Here is a 21271-nt window from a genome sequence, read left to right as displayed (position 1 = left end):
CGTGGCCTAATAATGCCATTCCGTATATATATATATATATATATATTTATATATATATATATCCATCCATCCATCCATCCATCCATCCATTTTCCAACCCGCTGAATCCGAACACAGGGTCACGGGGGTCTGCTGGAGCCAATCCCATCCAACACAGGGCACAAGGCAGGAACCAATCCTGGGCAGGGTGCCAACCCACCGCAGGACACACACAAACACACCCACACACCAAGCACACACTAGGGCCAATTTTAGAATCACCAATCCACCTAACCTGCATGTCTTTGGACTGTGGGAGGAAACCGGAGCGCCCGGAGGAAACCCACGCAGACACGGGGAGAACATGCAAACTCCACGCAGGGAGGACCAGGGAAGCGAACCCAGGTCCCCAGGTCTCCCAACTGCGAGGCAGCAGCGCTACCCACTGCGCCACCGTGCCGCCCTATATATATATATATATATTTATTTATTTATTTATTTATTTTCCGAATTTGCTATGATTCTTTTGCAGTAGCACACCCAGATCCGCTCCTCGTTGCCACTATTATGCATTGAAGTGAGTTCCACTCTAACAAATATCCTGGAAAATAATCTGTTTATTTTTCTGAACTCTGTATATTATAAATTGCGCCAAACGTACAATAATCAAAAGAATATAAATCAAGAGAAACAAAGCCTATTGGAATTATTCATGAAACAAACAGTACCATCTACTGGCATGAACTAATACTAGGCAATATATCACAAAATTAGTAGCAGAAAACGCTCCACCTTTCAAAACAGTTACAATACATCTCACCCTAATGTTACACTATGGATATGTGTACGTTTTGTAACTTGTTAAAATCAAAATATTATGTATTATTATTTTATCACAAATACAATGACAAGTACATTGGAAAAGCCAACGTTTTCTGTCATTTAAAGGCATTTGTGCACTCTTTCTTAATTTAAAAGTTTTAAGTGTTAATCTGAGAGTTATGTCATATTGTAAATTCATGTTCCAAAAAAGTTACCGTATTTGACATGAAATGCGATATAAATACACAGAAGTAGAGCTGGGACTAAAAATGTTCATTGTTTATGATTCGTCTGGCCTCTAAAGCCTAAATGACAACTTTTCCCATTTCTTTCTTTTTAATAATATAGAATACTGTTTCGTTTTTCAGAACAGTATTTATTGATTATGTCAGCTATTAAAAGCTATAATAAAAGACTGAGTTTTTTAGATACAAATTTTGACTGCAGTCCCCGCCAACCGACATCTCTTACATTGAATTACACTCTTAAAAAATGTACGGCACTTTGTGGTTCTTTACTGGGTTGTGTAGTTCTTCCTAGAGCTATTGCTTGACAAAGACATATTTCATTCTGAGAAGGAAACTTTCCATATATTCTTTGCGCTTTGAAAAAGATTCACTTGAAAGAGGCCCCGAATACTCTGTAATAACTCTCGCTAGGATGAAGCTATCTAAACGAAACGTGCAATGTGCTCCTCAGTACATGGAGCTTCGAACAAGCCCGGATGCCCCTGAATCGAAGCGATGAGGTAGGTGCCAGACAGCTGTCACGACATTTAACCTCGATTTGCAGTTTCTGGGTGCATACTGGCCGTACCCCTTCACTCAGTCACTCGACTTCTCATCAGGATGGTGGTGTACAGTGTTGAGCAGGGCGTCTTCATGGTGCGAACCTATTGGGTCACCAATTCGTTTAAGCAATGTCAGAATCAACTGGATGATTGTGAGTTAAAGGAAGGTTACTTCCAGCAAGATGGAGCAACGTGTCACACATCGGCATGGAGCATGGTAGACATTGAGTCCTTCTTCAGCAATAGGGTCATTTCAAAGGGGCTTTGGCCACCACGGTCACTGGATCTGACACCACCAGACTTCTTCCTTTGGAGTATGCTCAAAGGATAAGTCTATTGGAACAAGCCTCGCACTGTGGAAGATTTGAAGGAAAACATCCAACTTGAAATTGCTGCTGTTCCCCCAGAGACACTTGCCGATAAGTTCAGGAACATGGAGCGCCATGTCGAAATGTGTCTGCCAGAAAATGGAAACCACTTCCAGCATCGGGTGTAATGCAATCGATTACACATACGTCAAGGTATATAGCTTATTTTATTGGTTCAGATTGCTTCATCCTAACGGGAGTTACAACAGAATATTCAAGACCTTTTTCGAGTGAATCTCCCTGTATTATGTATAAAAAAAATGTAAGTCTCTAATGTATGGTAGACTACATAGTAGGACACTAACAGACTAAGAAAACCTGGACTTAGTTGGTGTTATTGTATGCACCAGTAGTCCTTTTAAAATCATGACCCATTGGTATTTCACAAATCTGTTACAATCTGTTCATCGTTTATTACTGCAAGGGGCCAGTTACTTATCTAAATATATAAAGGTTCTCTCTGGAGCCTTCACATGGATGAGTCTTTAGGCAACCAAAAGTGGTTCCATTATGACATCTCTCTAAAGGACCACTCTGGTACCTTTATTTTTAAGACTGTAGTTAGACAGACTGGTGATTCACTAGTATCATTTTTCAAATAGAATGTGGCAATTTGAATTAGCCTCATGTTTCTGATCTCCAAGGTAAGCATTACACCCTGACAAAGGGTTTGGACGTTTCTAAGGGTAAGCAGCAGACGCACCTCATAGCGAATGAGTGATGGGGGTAAGGCTTAAGTGTGGGTAAGAGCACGGCAATTGGGCTATTATTTAAGTTCATCATTAGTGGGGAAAAAAATGGGTGTGACTTTTCATTTTTGACTGTTATTCTTGAAATTGTACATGATTATGTACACTATTTTTATTTCCATGCCTCTGTAGGCTCCTTTACTTCTCCTTTCATGTTAAACTTAAAACTTGCCAATTTCACAGATATGTACAATTCATTCCCAACATGATCTTGCTGTCACAACAACTGTTACTCAGTTATTGAGAAAATTGAACACTGCAGTAGGGGTCAATCAACTAACAGCTGATGAAACAATCTAAAAAAGATAAGCACAAATAGGTGTCCAAAAAAGAATGCAAAAGTGGGATAACTCCAGTACAAAAAATAATGGATTCAGGAAGTATTTAGACCCTTCACTCTCTGCACTCTTTATTGTTGTAGGTTTAATTTTAAATGGATACACTGGCCATTTTTGTCCTTCAATTTACACTCAATAACCCATAATGGCAAAATTAAATTGTTTTCAGGAAGGTTTGCAAAACAGTTCCTCATCATAAGAAATGATGGCTCACCTTGAGGGGCAGGGTTGCCTGGCACTGAATTCAACCCCACCCCACATAATCCCCCAAACACACACACACCTCCGACCAACCTGAAAGGTTGTGAATTCCTGATGTAGGTATATTTTGGTAATTAAATATCTAAAAATAGTCCTAATTATCATTTGTATTGTGTAGAAAAACTGATACATGAAATTGAGAAAGAAACAAACTCATAAGGAAAAGCTTCTAGGGTAATGAAACTGAGTTAGATGGCTTAATTGCTCAATTAATAAAGTAAATTAAACCCATTGCTAAAGTTTATTTATTAATTTAACCAATCAAATAGACAAATAAGAGGAAGAAGTTTGAGAAACTCATAGCTACAATATTTAAATTAAGGAAACCAAGTCACTGAGCATGGGAAAGGTGCTATATAAATAAAATGTATTATTATTATTATTGATCTTCCCTATACAGACTCATGTAATATGCCATACACTGACCCAGAGACCTCTGACCTCCATGCTCCTCAGTATGGAGACTGTTACAAGACCACTGTTCAAACATTAAAAATGGAGTGGTCTGGTGTAAAATAGGACTTAAGGGCCTCTTCCAGGGATCTTCAGGGTTTTCTTGTCACAAGATATGTTTGTCTGCACACCTCAACAAGGTAACACAAAATGAAGAGTAATGGCATTTGTGACAGGTAAGGGAAGAGAATATCTTTGGTCTAAATGGAATATGTGCTGAATTCCAACTCATTCTGATTCACTAACACATTTCAAAAATAGATGTTTTAGGAAACCCCCCAACACACACACACACACATATATATATATATACATATTTATTAGTGTGTTTTTATAAATTAAAATTAAAGTTGCGTTGGGCTTCTGATGCTATTTATGACAAAAATTGTACGATTCCAGTGATAGTGACGATTCTGGCTTATCAACTGTAAAAAGTGTGCAAATGGCACCCTCTTGTGGACAGCCAGTACTATGACTATAAAAGAGCCCAAAACCAAAAGGTTTTGCAGCAGTATTTAACCATACATCCATCCATTTTCCAACCCGCTGAATCCGAACAGGGTCACGGGGGTCTGCTGGAGCCAATCCCAGCCAACACAGGGCACAAGGCAGGAAACAATCCTGGGCAGGGTGCCAACCTACCGCAGGACACACACAAACACACCCACACACCAAGCACACACTAGGGCCAATTTAGAATCGCCAATCCACCTAACCTGCATGTCTTTGGACCATGGGAGGAAACCGGAGCCCCCGGAGGAAACCCACGCAGACACGGGGAGAACATGCAAACTCCACACAGGGAGGACCCGGGAATCGAACCCAGGTCCCCAGATCTCCCAACTGCGAGGCAGCAGCGCTACTCACTGCGCCACCGTGCCGCCTAACCATACATTGATTTATTAAAGTGCTATGGGGATATGGGACCTATCCAACAACCCATCATCTCTGTTTTAAGTACTCAAAGGGGTACATTTAAGCAAAATTTCGTCATATATGATTTATTGAGACTGGTGCATGTAAACTTAGTGTTTATTTGTTGTTTATGCCATTATTATAATACACAAATGCATAAAATGTGTATTTGTTTGTGGTCTAAAGGTTAGTTTATGAAGAACAGGAAAATAATAATTCTTTTCCTTAAATTGACATGAAAGCTTTCATTCTGTATGGTGAAAGCGCACAATATAGCACAACATCTTCAAAGTTGCTTAATTCAATTTATGGTCATAACAAGTTAAAGAGCAGTAAATAAATGAATTACTTATGTAAAATTTAATTTACTTTGCACCTTAGATTTAAAATACTTAAAAACTTTTTTGATTAGCCTTCTTTGGACCAGGTAATCTACAAATATAATCTACAAATAGTTTTATGTATTACTCTCTGTTTTTCAAATAGTTTTATGTATTACTCTCTGTTTTTCCATTCTTAGTTGCCAATGGGAGGTACAAAGTGGACCTTCCTTTCAACTTCATTGCAGTATTTTTCAGGGAGACCAGCAGTTCTAAAAAATAAATAAAAAATAAGTTAAATCATTTTTGAAAATGTATATTCCACTTGCTCACTTTGAGGTACAAAATGTTATCTCCATTTTTCTCACCTGAGCTCATTGAGTTTCTTGATCTTTATCTCACTGAGACGCGCCTGTCTGTTCCTGGCTTCTTCTCTCATTTTCTCTACCTCTTGAAAGACCTCAATCCGATGCTTTACTGTCCGAGCTTCTTTCTCTCTGATCTGCTGCCTCACCATATCTGAATATGACAGTTGTTCTTTCTTCAATTTCTCTTCTTTTTCTCTTTCCCGAGCAATTTCTTCTTGTTGAGCTCTGTAGGTATGAAAGTATCATAAGTCATATGCATTCAGAAAAAAATACAATTCCAGATTTTAATACAAAACACTTTTTATTATGTCTGTCCATCCTTTCTTTAAACTAACCAAATCAAATTTTAGGTTTCAGGCATCCAGAGTTTGCATTAGAAACAAGGCAAAATCCAACCTTGGACAGGGAATCTTTTTAACATAACATGACATGACATAATGTTCCATCCCATCTCATGTCCCACCCTTTCAAACACTCACACTCAACATGAATCAGTTTGGAATCATCAGTCATCCAAACACATGTCCTTGGGGATGTGGGAGGAAAATAGAAATACCTGGAACAAAACCCATGAAGAAAAGGGGCGAACGTACAAACTACACTCAGAAAGTGACTGGGCATGTGTGCTGATTAACTGATTGACTTTATATTGAGTGTCCAACAGAAAGTAACTGTGGTCCTGTGGTACAATGAGGCATACAGTATCCTAGTTAAGGGACCAATAAAGTTGATACTACTCACTGTCACTGCATACTAAACAAATTAATAAAAAATATATGATGAAACATTCAGGCATATCTCGGACTTATGTAACAACTTTGAAAGTTGAAGGATTTAAAATTTTTGTTTATTTACTTAATTAAAGAGGCAGAATATTACTTTTTTGTACCAATGAGTCATATGCAAAAATAACAGTAATAAAAGAATGTAGTTACCAGTATTAGGAGCCCATTTGTTGAGCCCAAATAAGCTTGAGATGGTTGGAATAGCTTTCACTGACACCAGATTCTAATGATGAGGATACAAAAATTGCATTTACTGTTCTAAGTTGTTGGTTAAAGAAGGTGTATGGTTAACTGTTCTCCATATTTCTTAAAAATCAAAATTTTAGAAAGTATTACCCAATGACGAGTTAGTCCCAGGCTGATATTGTTGGTTGCAACTGAGCATGATGGATCAATTAAAGTGTCAGTTAAACGCGGAATCGTTATAATGAGGCTGTTTTTAGTGTACCATCATGTTTATTCACTGTATGCATAATGACTGACAGAGCCAGACTTAAGAAGATCCATTTCCCTTCAATTCTAGATATGATAAGTTTCTTTTTGCTTTCCTTGCATGCATTTTTTTATGTTTACAAAGATCATATATTTTACATGGAACAACTTCCAGCAGCAGTAAAAGTAAACTTATGTTGCACAGATACATACAAGCCAGTGATGTGATGGTGTATTTGGAGACATGGTCTTTTTTGCCATCTGGAACGGCTATTGGACATGTAAAAATGCAACATTTAAAAGCATACAAGTTGAAATAGCCCTTTTCAAGGTAAATTTGAAACACTAAATTCTTGAATTCTTTAATTTCACAATTTTACCAGTACTTTTTAAATGATTTTCAAATTTAAAAAATGTGTACTGTGCACCCTATTTTAGATAACTCAATGAAAACTGAACTGTCCCAATTATTTCTTTGATGAGTATGTGTGCTAAATTTCAATGAAATTGACTTACTAGAAGAAAAGTTGTTTTGTGGAAACAAACAGGCACACGGACATCATGATGGCAATAGGTGCTTTTTACATTTTATATGAATTATTTCTTATTATTTGTCTAATGCCTTTATCCAACATTTCAGTTCCATTTGTTTTTCCAGTTGGAGTACAGGCAGATGAAGCAACCTGGTTATGGCCACACAGTGTCAGTATTATGATTTGAGCCCACAGCCTCAGGGTTTGAGGTCTGAAGTCCAAAGCCTTAACCATGACCCCACACTGCCTTCCATGCCATCTAAATATCTAGGAATCTATTGCCGGCAGGACTAAGCCTCTGTCATTGGTTGGTAGAAACAGCATAGAATCTCTGCTTGAAAAATACTGTACATACTAACACACCTCATAGGTATGGTGATAGATCCAGGATTCATTAATACATCCATGCTTAGTCTAGGTCGGGCCAGCAGCTTCAGGCCAAAGGCAGAAACAAACCCTGCCTAGGGTGTCAGAATGCATGTTTTATATGAAGTATCCTGTGGCTGAGTAGTTAATTATTTATGCACCTCTATAACTTTTATTTGAACTAGATCAGCAACTAAAGAATGTATAAAGAATAAAAAAAAATCACCAAGCCATAGTTTAATATTTATATCAGACACATACTTGATCACTCTCTCAAACTCGGCCCTCTCTCTCGCTGCCAGAATAGCATGGACATGTTCTTTGTGAGCCACCTGTTCCACCCGTGCTAGTCTCAGCCTTTCATCCTCCTCGGCTTTTTTCAGTGCCTGCTCTTTTTCTTTTCGGCGCCACTCTCTTTCTGCTGCCTCCTGGCTTCTGCGAGCTCGAAGTGCATCCTGGGCAAAATGATGAGATCTGTTATTTCAAAGTGTTAATGCTTAATGTTTCATCAATCATTTTCACATTGTATAGTTCCCTTTTGATGAAGTCCAAGGTGAGTCTGTTGCTTTATTTTAGCACACATTCGCAAACTTGTTTAATTCACTGAAGAGTCATGGGAGGCCACTGCCTATCCTAGAAGCAGAGGCTGCAAGGCAGGAACTAACACGGAATGTGGTGCCAGAAGTATCAGGACAGTATGGGGCCCCAGTAACTGGCCTCAGACAGGGAGTGCCCCCGGGGTGTTTACTTCAACACAATGTGTGGTAAGCAGACCTTGGATTTGAAGATGCCAAAACAGAACTATGGGGGTACATATATTTATAAAATTTTTAAACACCATTACCTAAGGTAGTTTACAAGATCATTATACGTGCATATGCTATCAATCCTGCTTAATTCAAATTTATGTTGTATAGGATACATAGGCTGAAGTATTAATTGGCACAAGGTAAGAACCAGCCTCAGACAAATTGCCAGTCCATCGAAGGGCATGCACACACACAAATCCACACTTGCACAGGGTTAGTTTCAAGCTGCCAGTTAATCTAACCTGCATGTTTTTGTTGATGTGGAGAGAAAACTGGTGTACCTGCTGAAAACTCAGTGCACACATGGGAACAGCGTGCAAACTCCATGGACTATGATCAGTGGGAGGTCACACTCTGAATGTTATATCACTACATATTCTACCTTAGGCAAGGGCAAACCACTGTCCATGCAGGGCATCACCTGATATGAGTGAATGATGTCCCAGAATTGTTTTTTTATATACACTGTATATACTGTATATATTTTCAGGTGAAGCATGGCAAAGGTAAGTGACTTGCTCAAGTTCACATAGTGGTCAAAAATGTGGACCGGCCAAGTAATTTTGTTAGTTAGTGCCCAACATCATGCCCAGAAGTGTCCAGAAAGCAATGGGGTCTGGGTATGTAGGTAGTTCTGATGTACAGTATATCCTGATCTCAAATGTTAATTTGCCATTGATCAAAATGGGACCAGGTATTGGCCCAAGAATACCAACCTAGGATGTGGTAACAAGAGCATAATGGCTCACAGGTAAGGAGGAAGGGGCCTTTTTACAGTTTGTATTCATGGATACTGGTGTCTCTGATGGATATTTAGGGGTAACATGAAGCCACAGCCATTTATAACAGGCAAAATAAAGGCAATCTACTTTAAATAAGTGTTATGTGCCATGTTAGCTCAGTGAATTATATTTAAATAAATCTTAACAATTTTATCATGCTATCAAATACCATTAAAAGCAATTTTCAAATGATCAAAATGTGCATCACGGAAATCTCCTTTTCAGCATAAATTATTTTACTATTTCACCTGTTCAGCCCGATGATCCCGCTCCCGCTCTTGCAATGCTCTCAGACGGGCCACTTCTTTCTCCTTTTCCTTTTTTATGCGTTCCTGCTCTGCCTCAAATTCAGCGTCACGCTCCTAAACACAAACAATATAAGGATTTTTAGGGTGCACACTGTTTCATTTCATTACTTGTAATTTAGTCAATGCAATTGAAGCAGAGATGTGACAATTGTCTCCGAGGCACTGTACTTTCCATCATATTAGCCCATGGCTGTGATCAACAAAAAATGAATTAATTCAATGTGTATTTGAATGAACAGATTGATGTAAAAGGCAACATATGAAATACTTTATTGGTCCCAAGAATTGCTTTACAGTGTTAAAGCATACACACAAACATCTTAACATTAAAACAAATGCATAAAATCAATTAATAAATAAAGATGTCTATAATTAAGATTAATATGAAAAAAAAAGTATATAACTAAATATCGGGGTTGGACTTTCCATATATTTTTGATTATTGCATTTGACAACAGAGCTTTCACAAATAATATATGCCCATTGTATTATTCATCACTACTGGCCTCAGGAAAAAAAAACAAGAGACACTTGTCAGAAGGGCACTTGCAAACCACACTGACCTCGGCAAAAAGAACTTAAGGAGAAACTTCATTTCAGTTGCAACTAGAATTTCTGCTGCACTGATGCCCAAAGCCACAGTCTCCACATAGTAATCTGGGTACATAAGAACTTTATCATCTTGTAAAGCCTAGACAGATGCCCAACATACTTCCCAAATACTTATACAACCTCTCCAGACATTTGTGGACCATTACAGCCTGGAGATGAGATAGCCATTCATCTTGGAGGAAAAAATGAACTACTACCCTTGGGAATACTGTTTACCTGCAGCAAAATTTATTTTAACATGAAATCCTACCCTACTTTATCTTAGTTTGCTGGGGCAGAGGAGATTCTGTGCTAGTGTGTCAAGATCATGGAAGCCAAAAGGAGGTCCATAATATCTTAGATAACATGCTGGCATTAGTGTTATCCTCAATTATATGTTTGTGTTGCGGTTAGTGAAGTTTGATTTTGCTCTCTTTGTCCAAGCAAGTCATAATTCTTACTCATAACTGGAAAAATGGTAAACAATAGAGGTTAACAAATTATAAAATCAAGCATCAAGATTTCTAAAATTACATTTGGTTATATTTTTTTCCCTTAAAATTGAAATAATACCCTCAAACTTATTTAATCTAGTTCTGGGCTTGCAATTCTGGTGTATATCTAGGCAACGTCAGGTGCATGCCTGCACCTATCCTGGACGGACACCAGTCCATTTAAGGGCTTACATATGAACACACACAGACACACCCTCACTAAGATCCAGTTTAGAATCCCCAGTGCATCTAAACATGGACATCTTTGACATGTGAGAAGAATGTAGAAGTACACTGAGAAAAACATCTGCCTATATGATAAGAATGTAAATTTCACATGAAACGGCAACCATGTGTCAGACTTGAACTCAGGACATTTGACTGTTGCGAGAGCAGTGATAACCACTTATTCACTGTGTTGCCCTTCCCAAAACTGAATTATGTGAATTCAGTAAATGTATGGGTGGACACTTTTTCTTCTTTCAATATCACAGTCAATTGAAAATACTGTATGTTTCCCCTTAAAAACAGCGAACAGGTACAGTATGTCCACAGTGCTAAAGTGTGCACCGCAGACACCATGATTTGAACCACAGCTAACAGCCTATTCAGTACCAAATTGCACAAATCCATCCTACCATTTAAAATCCTGAATGTCTTTTCTTACCATCTTTTTACGAGTAAATTCTAGAGCCATCAAGTCAGCTATCCTTTCCTCCTCTTTCTTCCTAGCTTTTGCTCTCAAACTCTCTTCATTGATTTGCAGGATTTCTGACTGCAGTTTCCGTTGCTCCCGTTTCTTGACTTCTAGAGCCTAGAGAAGGTAGTAAGTAAAAGAATGAGATAAGTGAACACATTTAATGCAGGTAACTACCCTGACAGACACTAGATTTGTCAACAATATCTGCAATTTTTTCTGGTTTCTTTTACTCAGTTGATACCTGAAGTTCTTCCATCTGGAGTTTCTCAAGGTTTTCCAACATTTCCTGTCCCTCTTGCTCCTTCAGTTCCTCTTCTAGTAGTCGTTGTTCTTCTCGGTCTTTTATCTGATCGATGATCTGCCGCTTCCCACTGTTATGAGCAGAAAGCGAAAACAAGGTTCAGAATTTAATCCATGCAATCTTTAAGACTGAGAAAGCAATGAAACTACTTAAGTGACTTAAGTATACTTTAGCTTATCTATGATTTTAACCTATGCTCTTTACTCAACATTAGACCCAAATGGATTCACGTTTCGAATATTTAGTTTTGATTTTAGAAGGGGGGTTGGCATGATGTTGTGGGGTAGCGCTGCTACCCTGGAGTATGGAGGCCAGGTTGCACATCCCAAGTTTTCCCTGTGTGGACTTTGCATATTCTCTGCACGTCTGCATGGGTTCTTTTCTGGGTGTTCCTCCTACAATACCAAAGACTTGAAGATTAGATGGACAGGTGTTGCTAAACTGGAGAGAGTTTGAGTGTTAACCCTGCAATGGACTTGCACTTGCACCCTGTCCAGGTGCTGTCATGTCTTGTGCCCAATGATTGCTGGGATGGCCTCTCGTGACCCTGCTCTGGATAAAGAAAATTAATGAATGAATGTTACAAGGGTCTACTGAGTCAAAATTTACGGTAGGTTTCTTCTCACTTTATATAAAACAATTTCAGACCAAGCGCTACCTATTCTCACCTGATTGTTGTTTTATTAAAGCCTTTTTGTGTTTTATTTTTTATAGCTGCATAAACATTTCTTAAGTTTGTGAATTTTCATATTTAAAGTATGCATTATTAAAATAAATACAATTAACATGTTTCAAAATAAGGCCTTGTTGGAGATTCTGTACAAAATTTCAATTCAATGAATCAGTCATATATGTGCCCATGGAAACCTCTGCTGCCTTCTCTTAGAACCTCCAGCTTCAACTTCTGTTAAATGTATTAAAAATGTGTTCATAAATTATGTTTCCATTGAATATGCTGAATAAAAAATTAATTAACAAAAAAGATTGTTTATGTAATATTCACAAATATTCTTAAAATGTGCTGTTAATGATATGTTGAGCTAACATAGATTAATAATAACACAATGATTAGCAAATATCACTACAAAGATGAGCATGATAGAGGATAGGACCCCAATTAAAGGCACACACAAGATGTAAATATTTGTATGTAACATGTTACAGAAGATAACGTTGTAAGTCACACACTTATTAAATGTAAAAATGTCCAGTGTTCCAGTGATACATAATAAACCTATATGTCTTTTTGTGGTTAACTGTGCTGCCTTACGTATCTGCCATTATAAGTTATAATTCCATACTTACCATAATTACTGCCTGTGCATGTTTTGCATTTTCTCTTCCTGTCAGTGATGGTTTACCTCTGGCAGCTAAAGTTATCTTTCCACGAGCTTATGATGTATATCAAAGGTTTATAGAATCATTATGGTAACATGTGCAGAGTACAGTGAGGTCGAATGATGATTCTAAAACAGCCCTTTATAATCATTAATGTGATTATGTACATGAATCGGTCCTGGGAAAGGGCTGACACAAGATGTTCTCCTTCACACTTTATGCTGCTGAAAGTGATTCTGGATCTTCACGAGCTAAAATTGAACTGATTTTGTTATAAGAATGTTATGTAAACAAATGCAGTCTAGCTAAATATAACTGTTCCAATTTTAAAAAATGTGTTTGTGTTTATTAACACTATCCATGAAAAGTTCCTCTTAGCTCCCTCCAAATGTTGGCTGGAAATGTATTGAACACATGGCTAGTCAATGGCTGTGTTACGATGTGTCACGATACAGTGCAAAACAAGCTATAAACATAAAGACAGAAGAATGAAAGTGAAATAAAGCTGAACTGACTGGCTAACAAGCAGTGTAGCTCATGCACTTTTCTTTCAGGTTGAAAAAAGATGGCAGTATTCTGGGGTAGGCATGTAATTAATCCTCAAGGGATATTTTAATCCACAAGGGATGAAAATATGAAAAACTGTATAAACTATGAGAACATCCATCCATTTTCCAACCCGCTGAATCCAAACACAATGGTTTACGGGGGTCTGCTGGAACCAATCCCAGCCAACACAGGAACCAATCCCGGGCAGGGTGCCAATGACACACACAAACACACCAAGCCCAATTTAGAATCGCCAATCCACCTAAACTGCATGTCTTTGGACTGTAGGAGGAAACTGGAGCGCCCGGAGGAAACCCACGCAGACAAGGGGAGAACATGCAAAATCCACGCAGGGAGGACCTGGGAAGCGAACCTAGGTCTGCTAACTGCGAGGCAGCAGCGCTACCACTGCGCCACCATGCCACCCACTATGAGAACATTGCTAATGTAATAGAAATCCTAAAGAGTACTTTTATTTTTCAGTCTGTTTTCATGGTTCAATGTTCATCTGCTTTCATTGAGTGTAAAAATCAATATTCTGATGCATGACTTCTAGTATGGGCATATTATCTGGAAGTTGACCTACCCATCATAGGATGGCAGGAAGTTAAAGACTAATGCATTAGGCAGCAAATACCATTGGAAGTGATTCTGCTTCATCTTCAACACACACTATATCATTCTAACTCATACTGGGCCAGGTCAGAGCCAACACTTTTAATGTACTTACTACATTGGGAAATGTGACCAAATAGAATATTAGGAGAAAATCCATTGTGAGATGATATTAAAATATTATGGCTAATGAGATATGATCAGCTGGCATGACACAGTTTTTTGTTTCTTATAAATAATTAACAATTAAAATATATATATATTTGCTTTGCACCCTCCCCCACCATAACCTATCGTCTATGGGGGAGTAGGTAGAGCTTTAAATTCATCAATAACTTCAATCTCCAGTTTTTAACAGCTCTCAATGTTTTAGGGTGCCCTAGATGTGTGTGTGTGTCTGTGTGTCAGTTTCTTCAGGACGGTCTAGAGCTAAAGCGGCTGGATGGAAAAATACCAAACTCGAAACTTAAGCCTGTTATGAGATAACAATGTGCTGATTAGTTTTTGAGCCAAATTGGGCAAGAGAAAGAGGCACTCTACAGGAGCCCTCAAATAGCATAATTCTGCAATTAATTATGAATTCTTCTTGTAAATTGCTATCGCAATGATCTACTTTATGATCAGAAAGATCAGCATCAGAGCGGTAAATAACTACTGAAATGTTATAGAATAGTTCAGGTAACTTGGTTCCAAGGGCGCAAAGCCTACTGATGCTAACATCTGAATTTTTTTAACGTAATATTGCCATTTTTAGGATAATGTGGTGTCATTGGTAAGATAAATTGAAAATTAACATTTCGGAGGAAAAATACAAATTATAAAAACTGAAGCAACATATAAAAAAATGGTCTGGTATGTTGAATGTTCTTGCAAATGTTTTGATGAACATGTACAGTATGTATGAAGTGAGGGGCTGGTTAATTAATATTTATTAATATGCCTATGTTGTACTAACTTGATGTACTGTAAATTCTATAGTGTGATTTTTGTTGTGTCAACTATATAGTAATTTTATTTGCTTTATAATGGGCCTTACCATCAGTAATACAGAAAATGAAGAAATACAGAACATGAAGAATCATTATGTTTTGGTGTTATTTGCAGCCTTTCTATATCTATTATTATTGTACTATATCTGTATATAGTACAAATTATCAAGAAAAAATATGAAATGCTGTACATTATTCTTTGATCTTTTCTTAAAGCTTCAATTTGCTCTTGTCTCTCAATAGCTTTCCGTCTTTCCACCTCCATCATGGCATCAAGCCTTCTTTCTTCCTCTTGCAGTTCATTTAGGATCAGGTGCTTTTCTAAGATCTGAGCATCTTGCACTGCATGACACTGAGCCCCAAGAATCAGCTGAAAAAAATGAATAATGTGGTTTTAAATTGAGAAATGTAAAGAAGAAGTATAAACAACTGTAAATACTTGTTACCCATCTCTCAGAGATATCAGCAGTACTACCAATGCATGCTCTAGTGTGTTCATACAGATTGTGTCTCCCCCTCTTTCAAGAGAATCTTGTTTTTTTCTATCAAGCCAGTACCTCATTCATCTTTTTGATTTCATCTTCTTGTTCTAATCTCTGAGTATTGGCTTTCTCAAGCAAATACTGAGCACGTTCTCTGGCTTCTGCTTCTAAGTCACTTGGCCCTTCATTCTTCCTTCGAGAGAAATCAGCCTGTCGTAGCAAAGCTTTCCTATCTTCAGAAGCTTCCTGAAGGCACAAGATAGTGTAGCATTGTTAGATATTTTGCAAATGTAGTTCAGTCTAGTTGACCCCAACATCAAAAAGCAAAGCATCGGAAGGATAAATGACCAGTTAAGGTTGCACAAAACTGTTTTTTTTTCTTCTGGTCTTTGTCAGCTGTTTTTTTTTTTTACCACATGATACTAAGCCTCGTTTAGTTGTGACAAAGTGATTTTTAGATCTAAGCATGCTTGGTCCAAAGATATGCTGGATATTTTATTAGCATTAAATATAGTATATAAAATTATGAGGCCATTTTAATATCACCACAAACATTTCATGTACATAGTCCTTAAAAACTCAATAATTAGGTCCATCCATTCTTTTCCATACCCATTTTTGTTTTCTAGAATACCGAACCTAGAACTAATGAGCCTAATGCTGCAATGTAGTCAATTACACAGTGCCACAGTTTTATAGTGTGGCACTTCCTTTAGCAGAACAAATTCGGTTATATGCGTAGTCTTACTTTTACATCACGCATGCAATCATTAAAAGTATTTTAATGGAATGTGGCCAATTGCATATACAGTAGTCATATTTTTACAGTGTGCACATAATTGGTGCATGCCTGTTACCATTGTGGTCAATCACCTACAAACATAGCTGTATGCTACCTACATTAGCAACACTTGCTCAATTATGTAGAATAATTAAAAAATTGTGCTCGTAATAAACATAAATCATTTGGTAAAACAGGATTCATTTCATGCAGTCCAATTTTTACGTTGTCTGAATAATTAGCACATGCTGAAAAGCAATCAATCGTTTATGGACATATTTTTATGCTATATAAATAAGCAGCATTTTCCAATTAGGATAAAGTGGTCTATCAAGTACAGCCATATTTTTACTTAGTGCATAAACCAGGTAGTAGAACAGGATCGGTTTCATGCAGTCTAAATTATAAATTAATAATTTAAAGAGCATATTACCATTAATCTAATAGGTTGATTTGACGTCAGGCACATAAGGTATGGGAATGTTGTCAAAAATATATTCAGATTTTTACATTGTGCACATACATGGCAATCAATAGCATATGGTCATATTTTAACATTGCATATAAGTCAGTAAGTACCTGTTAGTGGAATGTGGTCAGTCATACATGGCCATAGTTTTACAATGTGCACATAAGAAGCACATGCTTGTTAATTTAACTTGGTCGGTAGAACTTTGCGATATTTTAACATCATGCACATAAACAGCAAATCAATGTCTGCAGTATATGGTTATATTTTTATACTGCATACAATTTTTACATTGTGCACATAATCATCATAAAACAAGGTTAATTGTGTTTTGTCATATTCACATATGATATATTGACTGCAATTCTATATGTTGTCAATCGACTTACGTAGACCTCCAGGTTTATGCCATTGGTATGCCACCTAATGTAGAACTGTACGCTAAGCACCATGTACATTTCTCAGGGGTATTGGTCACACTCCAATAATTGTGCAATTGCATGTACATGTTGCTGGTCTTTAACAAAATTTCTGAAAATGCCCTGCTTTTGATATTTTCAGAATGCTGAAAAGGAAATCAATTGACATTGATGGTGAAAGGGAAGCAATACAAAAAATGTCAATGAGCATAAAGAAAGGTGGCTTAGTGGTAAGTATCAATACCTACTTTGTGTTTTTATATTTCATCTGAATCTACCATTTTTCATCCCATCCAGGGTTAATTTCTGCAGGGTAATGCTTTAAATCCCCACAGTCAAATTAAAGATAAGTGGATTCCACTTGTGAATGGAAGCATGTACTAACACTTGTACAAAACGTGCACCTTTGGAAACATTTAATTTAAATGCGAGATATTTGGATATGTATCCATCGGGATTGGATATTTATAATAATAAGTTAACATGCTATTAGTGACCATTTTTATTAAACCCCTGATCTTTTGAAGCAATTTACAGTGATGTAATTCATAACAATTTTTAATTTCTTAGCTTGCTGCCCATATATCATGCACTAAAGCTTCCTTAACAGAGTCCCCATGCCATTGTGCAAGTAATGCCAGAATCATTTTAAATTTCACTCTTATTTGTTTTCTATAAGAAACCACAGCAACAAAATGCCATTACTATTGCTGCTTCTTTTTCCCTTCGTATAGCTGACATTTCTGCTTCTCTCTCCTCAGCAGATCGAATTCGGGAAGCTGATGTAATTCGCTCGAACTCCAGAGGTGACAGGATGATTGACATGCCAGAAGGGTCCTTGCGTGGAACCCTAGGAAGGAAACCACAGTAATATAAAATTCACTTTGAATGGGAGGTTTGTCGAAGTAAATCCATAGTATGTAGTAGAGTAACAAGTGAAACTGCACTAATAGAATTAGTGTGCAATAAACATAAAAGCTATATCATAACACATGAATAAATCATTCTTATGAGTCACCTCATTATCATAGCATTAACTTGCAACATCACATTCTCAAACCTACCTAATTCAATTTGGGATCATGGGGGCCTCTAACCTATTCCGGTGGCAATGGGTAGAAGACAGAAATCAGACCTGAACAATATGACAGTCACAGAGCAACTTATGCACACACACAAGGAAACAATTCAGAATCACCAATTATTCTAACATATGTTTTTGGGATGTGTGAGGAAAACCGGTTTTCCTGTAGAAAACCCTGCATAGTCACAGAGGGAAAAAGAAAACTCCATGCAAACAGCAATAAGGTGTGGCATTCAGAGCAATGGATTTGAGTCGCAGTAGTGCTAACCACTACGCCACCCCACATTTGGGTGTTCAGTTCATATTTTGGAAACCATCAAGGGTTATTTTATGGAATTTTTAAGCAGACAGCAATAATAGTAACATTTTCAAGAATAATAAAAAAGTGTGAAGCATTCACTAACTTAAGGTCTCGAATAAGGTCTTTAGTGACAATCTTTATGGTCTCTTGTTTAGGAGTGTTCCGGCGACGACTTGGGGCAGAATGAGACATTCCATGATCTTGGGAGAAAATCTTCTCAGAATCCAAAAGCTATAAAAAAAAAGCAAGTGAAAATTATAACATAAACTAACATTTCCAAACATATCTAATCAAGTTCATAGTCATAGGGGACAGAGTTTATACCAGCTGCGCTGGACAAAAGTCAGGAAACAACTTTCAATAGGCCACTAGTCCTCACAAGCCCACTTACACACACTCCCAAACCTATATTCATATAAGGGATGTGGAATCACTAGTTAATCTGACCAGCATGTCTGAAAAAAACTGAGGTACACAGAGGAAGACATATGCAGACAAGGGTAAAACATGCAAACACCACACACATAACACCCAGTTGCATGATTCAAACCCAGGACACTGGATCCATAAGACAGAAGTGCTACCCAGGGCACCATCATGCCACTCTATATACTTCTCATCTTATATAAGTATATATTGTATTTTATTTTTGTGTAAGTGCACCAGTGGCGCAGTGGTTAGTATAGCTGCCTCTAGACACTCTGGTTTTCTTCTATACCCTGGCTCAGAAGAGGCAACTTTTCTGTAGTTATGTATGTTAGCGTGCCTTGCAATAAACTGGGGCCTCATCCTGAGTTGCCTCCTACCTTTATCTTTAAGAAAGTCCCCCATACCTGAAAGTAAATAAAGTGGTTCAATAATATTGTGGCTGGATGTATTAATTGAACAGAATGTGCCTGGAAAAAGTAGTGTTGATAACTTGATGAACAGTCATACACCTAGCTACTGACTCAATGGGCAGCCCTAAATAAGTCTGAAGGTAGTTTAAATATATTTTGTGTAGAAATTGTGCATGAAAAACATTCCATGGTAACATTCAACATGAAAGGTAGTATACTGTATAGCATACTACTACTGTATACTAATATACTACTATATAGTAGGACTGAAAAATGACAAGGTAATCTAGGTGTAGCATCAATCATTGTAGCCATATGTATTCTAAGTGGGACCACAGGCCCCAAACCAGACTCCAAACTCCATAATACTGGGTCAGTTTGGAGTTGCCAATGAACATACTGTTCATATCTTTAGGAAACAGCGGAAAAGCTGGAGTACCTGAAAAAAGAACAAGCAAACACAGGAAGAACACACGAACTCCACACAAAAAGCAACTGAACACAGAGTTAAATATCTGGACAATGGAGTTGTGAAGAAGCAAAGCTAACCACTGTGCCAACCACCCTCTGTCCATCCAGTCCACTTATATTACGGTTGTGAGAAACATTAAAAAAAGACAGATAATTTGGCTCCATACTTTCTTAGGAGTTCCAAATAGTGTCTCATCAACGTGGGAGGTGTGAGCTCGAGTCCTGTAACGACGGGAACGTGAGCCCCCTGACTGGCAGGAGGAGTTGATGCTCATTGTCTGCAAAAACAAACACAAGTGTTATTAGCAGTGCTAGATACATAGACATACAAAGTGCAGCACTGAAAGTAACCCAGCCAGTTTTTGTAAATAGGTAACTCATTCATTCAGGAAATTCTGCACAGGAGCAAGAATGTGTCAACATATATCAATCAAATTAATTTTTCCTGAGCCCTATGTTTGCAAACATCTGACATACGGTAATTATCACCAAATGTACATTTTTTGGATTTTTGTATATAGTAAGAGTTCCTCTGAATGTCACCAAGAAATCTATGAACCTCTTCTGGGCGCACTTGTCATTTTAAGCTGAGCTAGGTTCTGTGGTATGGAAATTTGTAAGGACCAAGCAAAAAATAAAAACACATACACACACTACGAATTAAAAATGGCTTAGCTCTTTAAGCTTTGAAATATTCCTGTTGATAAGTAGAATGTTATCTGAGAAACGAAGAATAATGTTTATGATAAGGTGGTGCAGAAGTTTAATGATGCTATGTTAAAGCCCCAGTGTATAAATTCAAATTACTGCCTAGACATTAGTTGAGTGGAGTTTATATGTTTTTCCCAGGACTGCATGTGTTTTTTTGCTATCTTCTAAAAATGTATGTTTATTAGATTAATTAGCAGCCCTAAATTAGCTCAGTGTGAGAGAATTAAGCATTAAAAAATGAGAGATGGATAACCATTTTTAATTTTATTTATCACCTATTTTTCTCACCGTGATTCAAATAAAGAAATTACATTCTTTATATAACAGTCATTGTGTTGCTACATTTCCTTCTTCATCCTTGAGCTGCTGTCTGCATTATACTGACTGACTAATTCAGGCCATTCATTTTGTATAAAATGTAATACAAACTTCTACTACTTCCTTAGAGGAATTAATTATTAACTTTCTGTAATTTGAAATATCTGCACAGGTTCATACAGCTAAATGTGGAGCTGAACCCATAACTTTGGGGATCAATGTTTAATGACCTATGCCAGTATATCTGCAGGTGTATTTGCAGGAGTCTACATGTTCTCTGCCTATTTGCAGTGGTTGTTGTCAAGGTTTTCAGTTTTCTCTTTACACTCCGAAGGCATGTGTGCTAGGTTAACTGGCAAATCTTAGTTCTGAGAAGATGTGTGTGTATGTGTATAAGTGCTGTGGTATACTGGCTTCACATTCAGGGTTGGTTCCTACCAT

General features: G+C 37.5%; 1 protein-coding gene across 1 annotated transcript; it reads right to left on the bottom strand.

Annotated features, from left to right (window-relative positions):
• Positions 1 to 4644: 4644 nt before the first annotated feature.
• Positions 4645 to 20107, bottom strand: cfap45 (cilia and flagella associated protein 45). Its single transcript, XM_028810334.2, has 11 exons — positions 19969 to 20107; positions 18595 to 18722; positions 17812 to 17956; positions 15513 to 15683; positions 15147 to 15325; positions 11405 to 11534; positions 11131 to 11277; positions 9319 to 9432; positions 7741 to 7934; positions 5364 to 5588; positions 4645 to 5267 (listed from the first exon to the last, which is right to left on the bottom strand). The coding sequence occupies exons 1-11, from the start codon at positions 20074 to 20076 to the stop codon at positions 5192 to 5194; spliced, it is 1617 nt and encodes a 538-aa protein (XP_028666167.1). The 5' UTR covers positions 20077 to 20107; the 3' UTR covers positions 4645 to 5191.
• Positions 20108 to 21271: the final 1164 nt, after the last annotated feature.

The sequence above is a fragment of the Erpetoichthys calabaricus genome, chromosome 9, assembly GCF_900747795.2.
Source record: "Erpetoichthys calabaricus chromosome 9, fErpCal1.3, whole genome shotgun sequence".
In the NCBI taxonomy this organism is placed as follows: domain Eukaryota; kingdom Metazoa; phylum Chordata; class Cladistia; order Polypteriformes; family Polypteridae; genus Erpetoichthys; species Erpetoichthys calabaricus.
The sequence above is the reverse complement of the archived record's forward strand: the minus strand, read 5'-3'. Positions and strand labels throughout refer to the sequence as shown.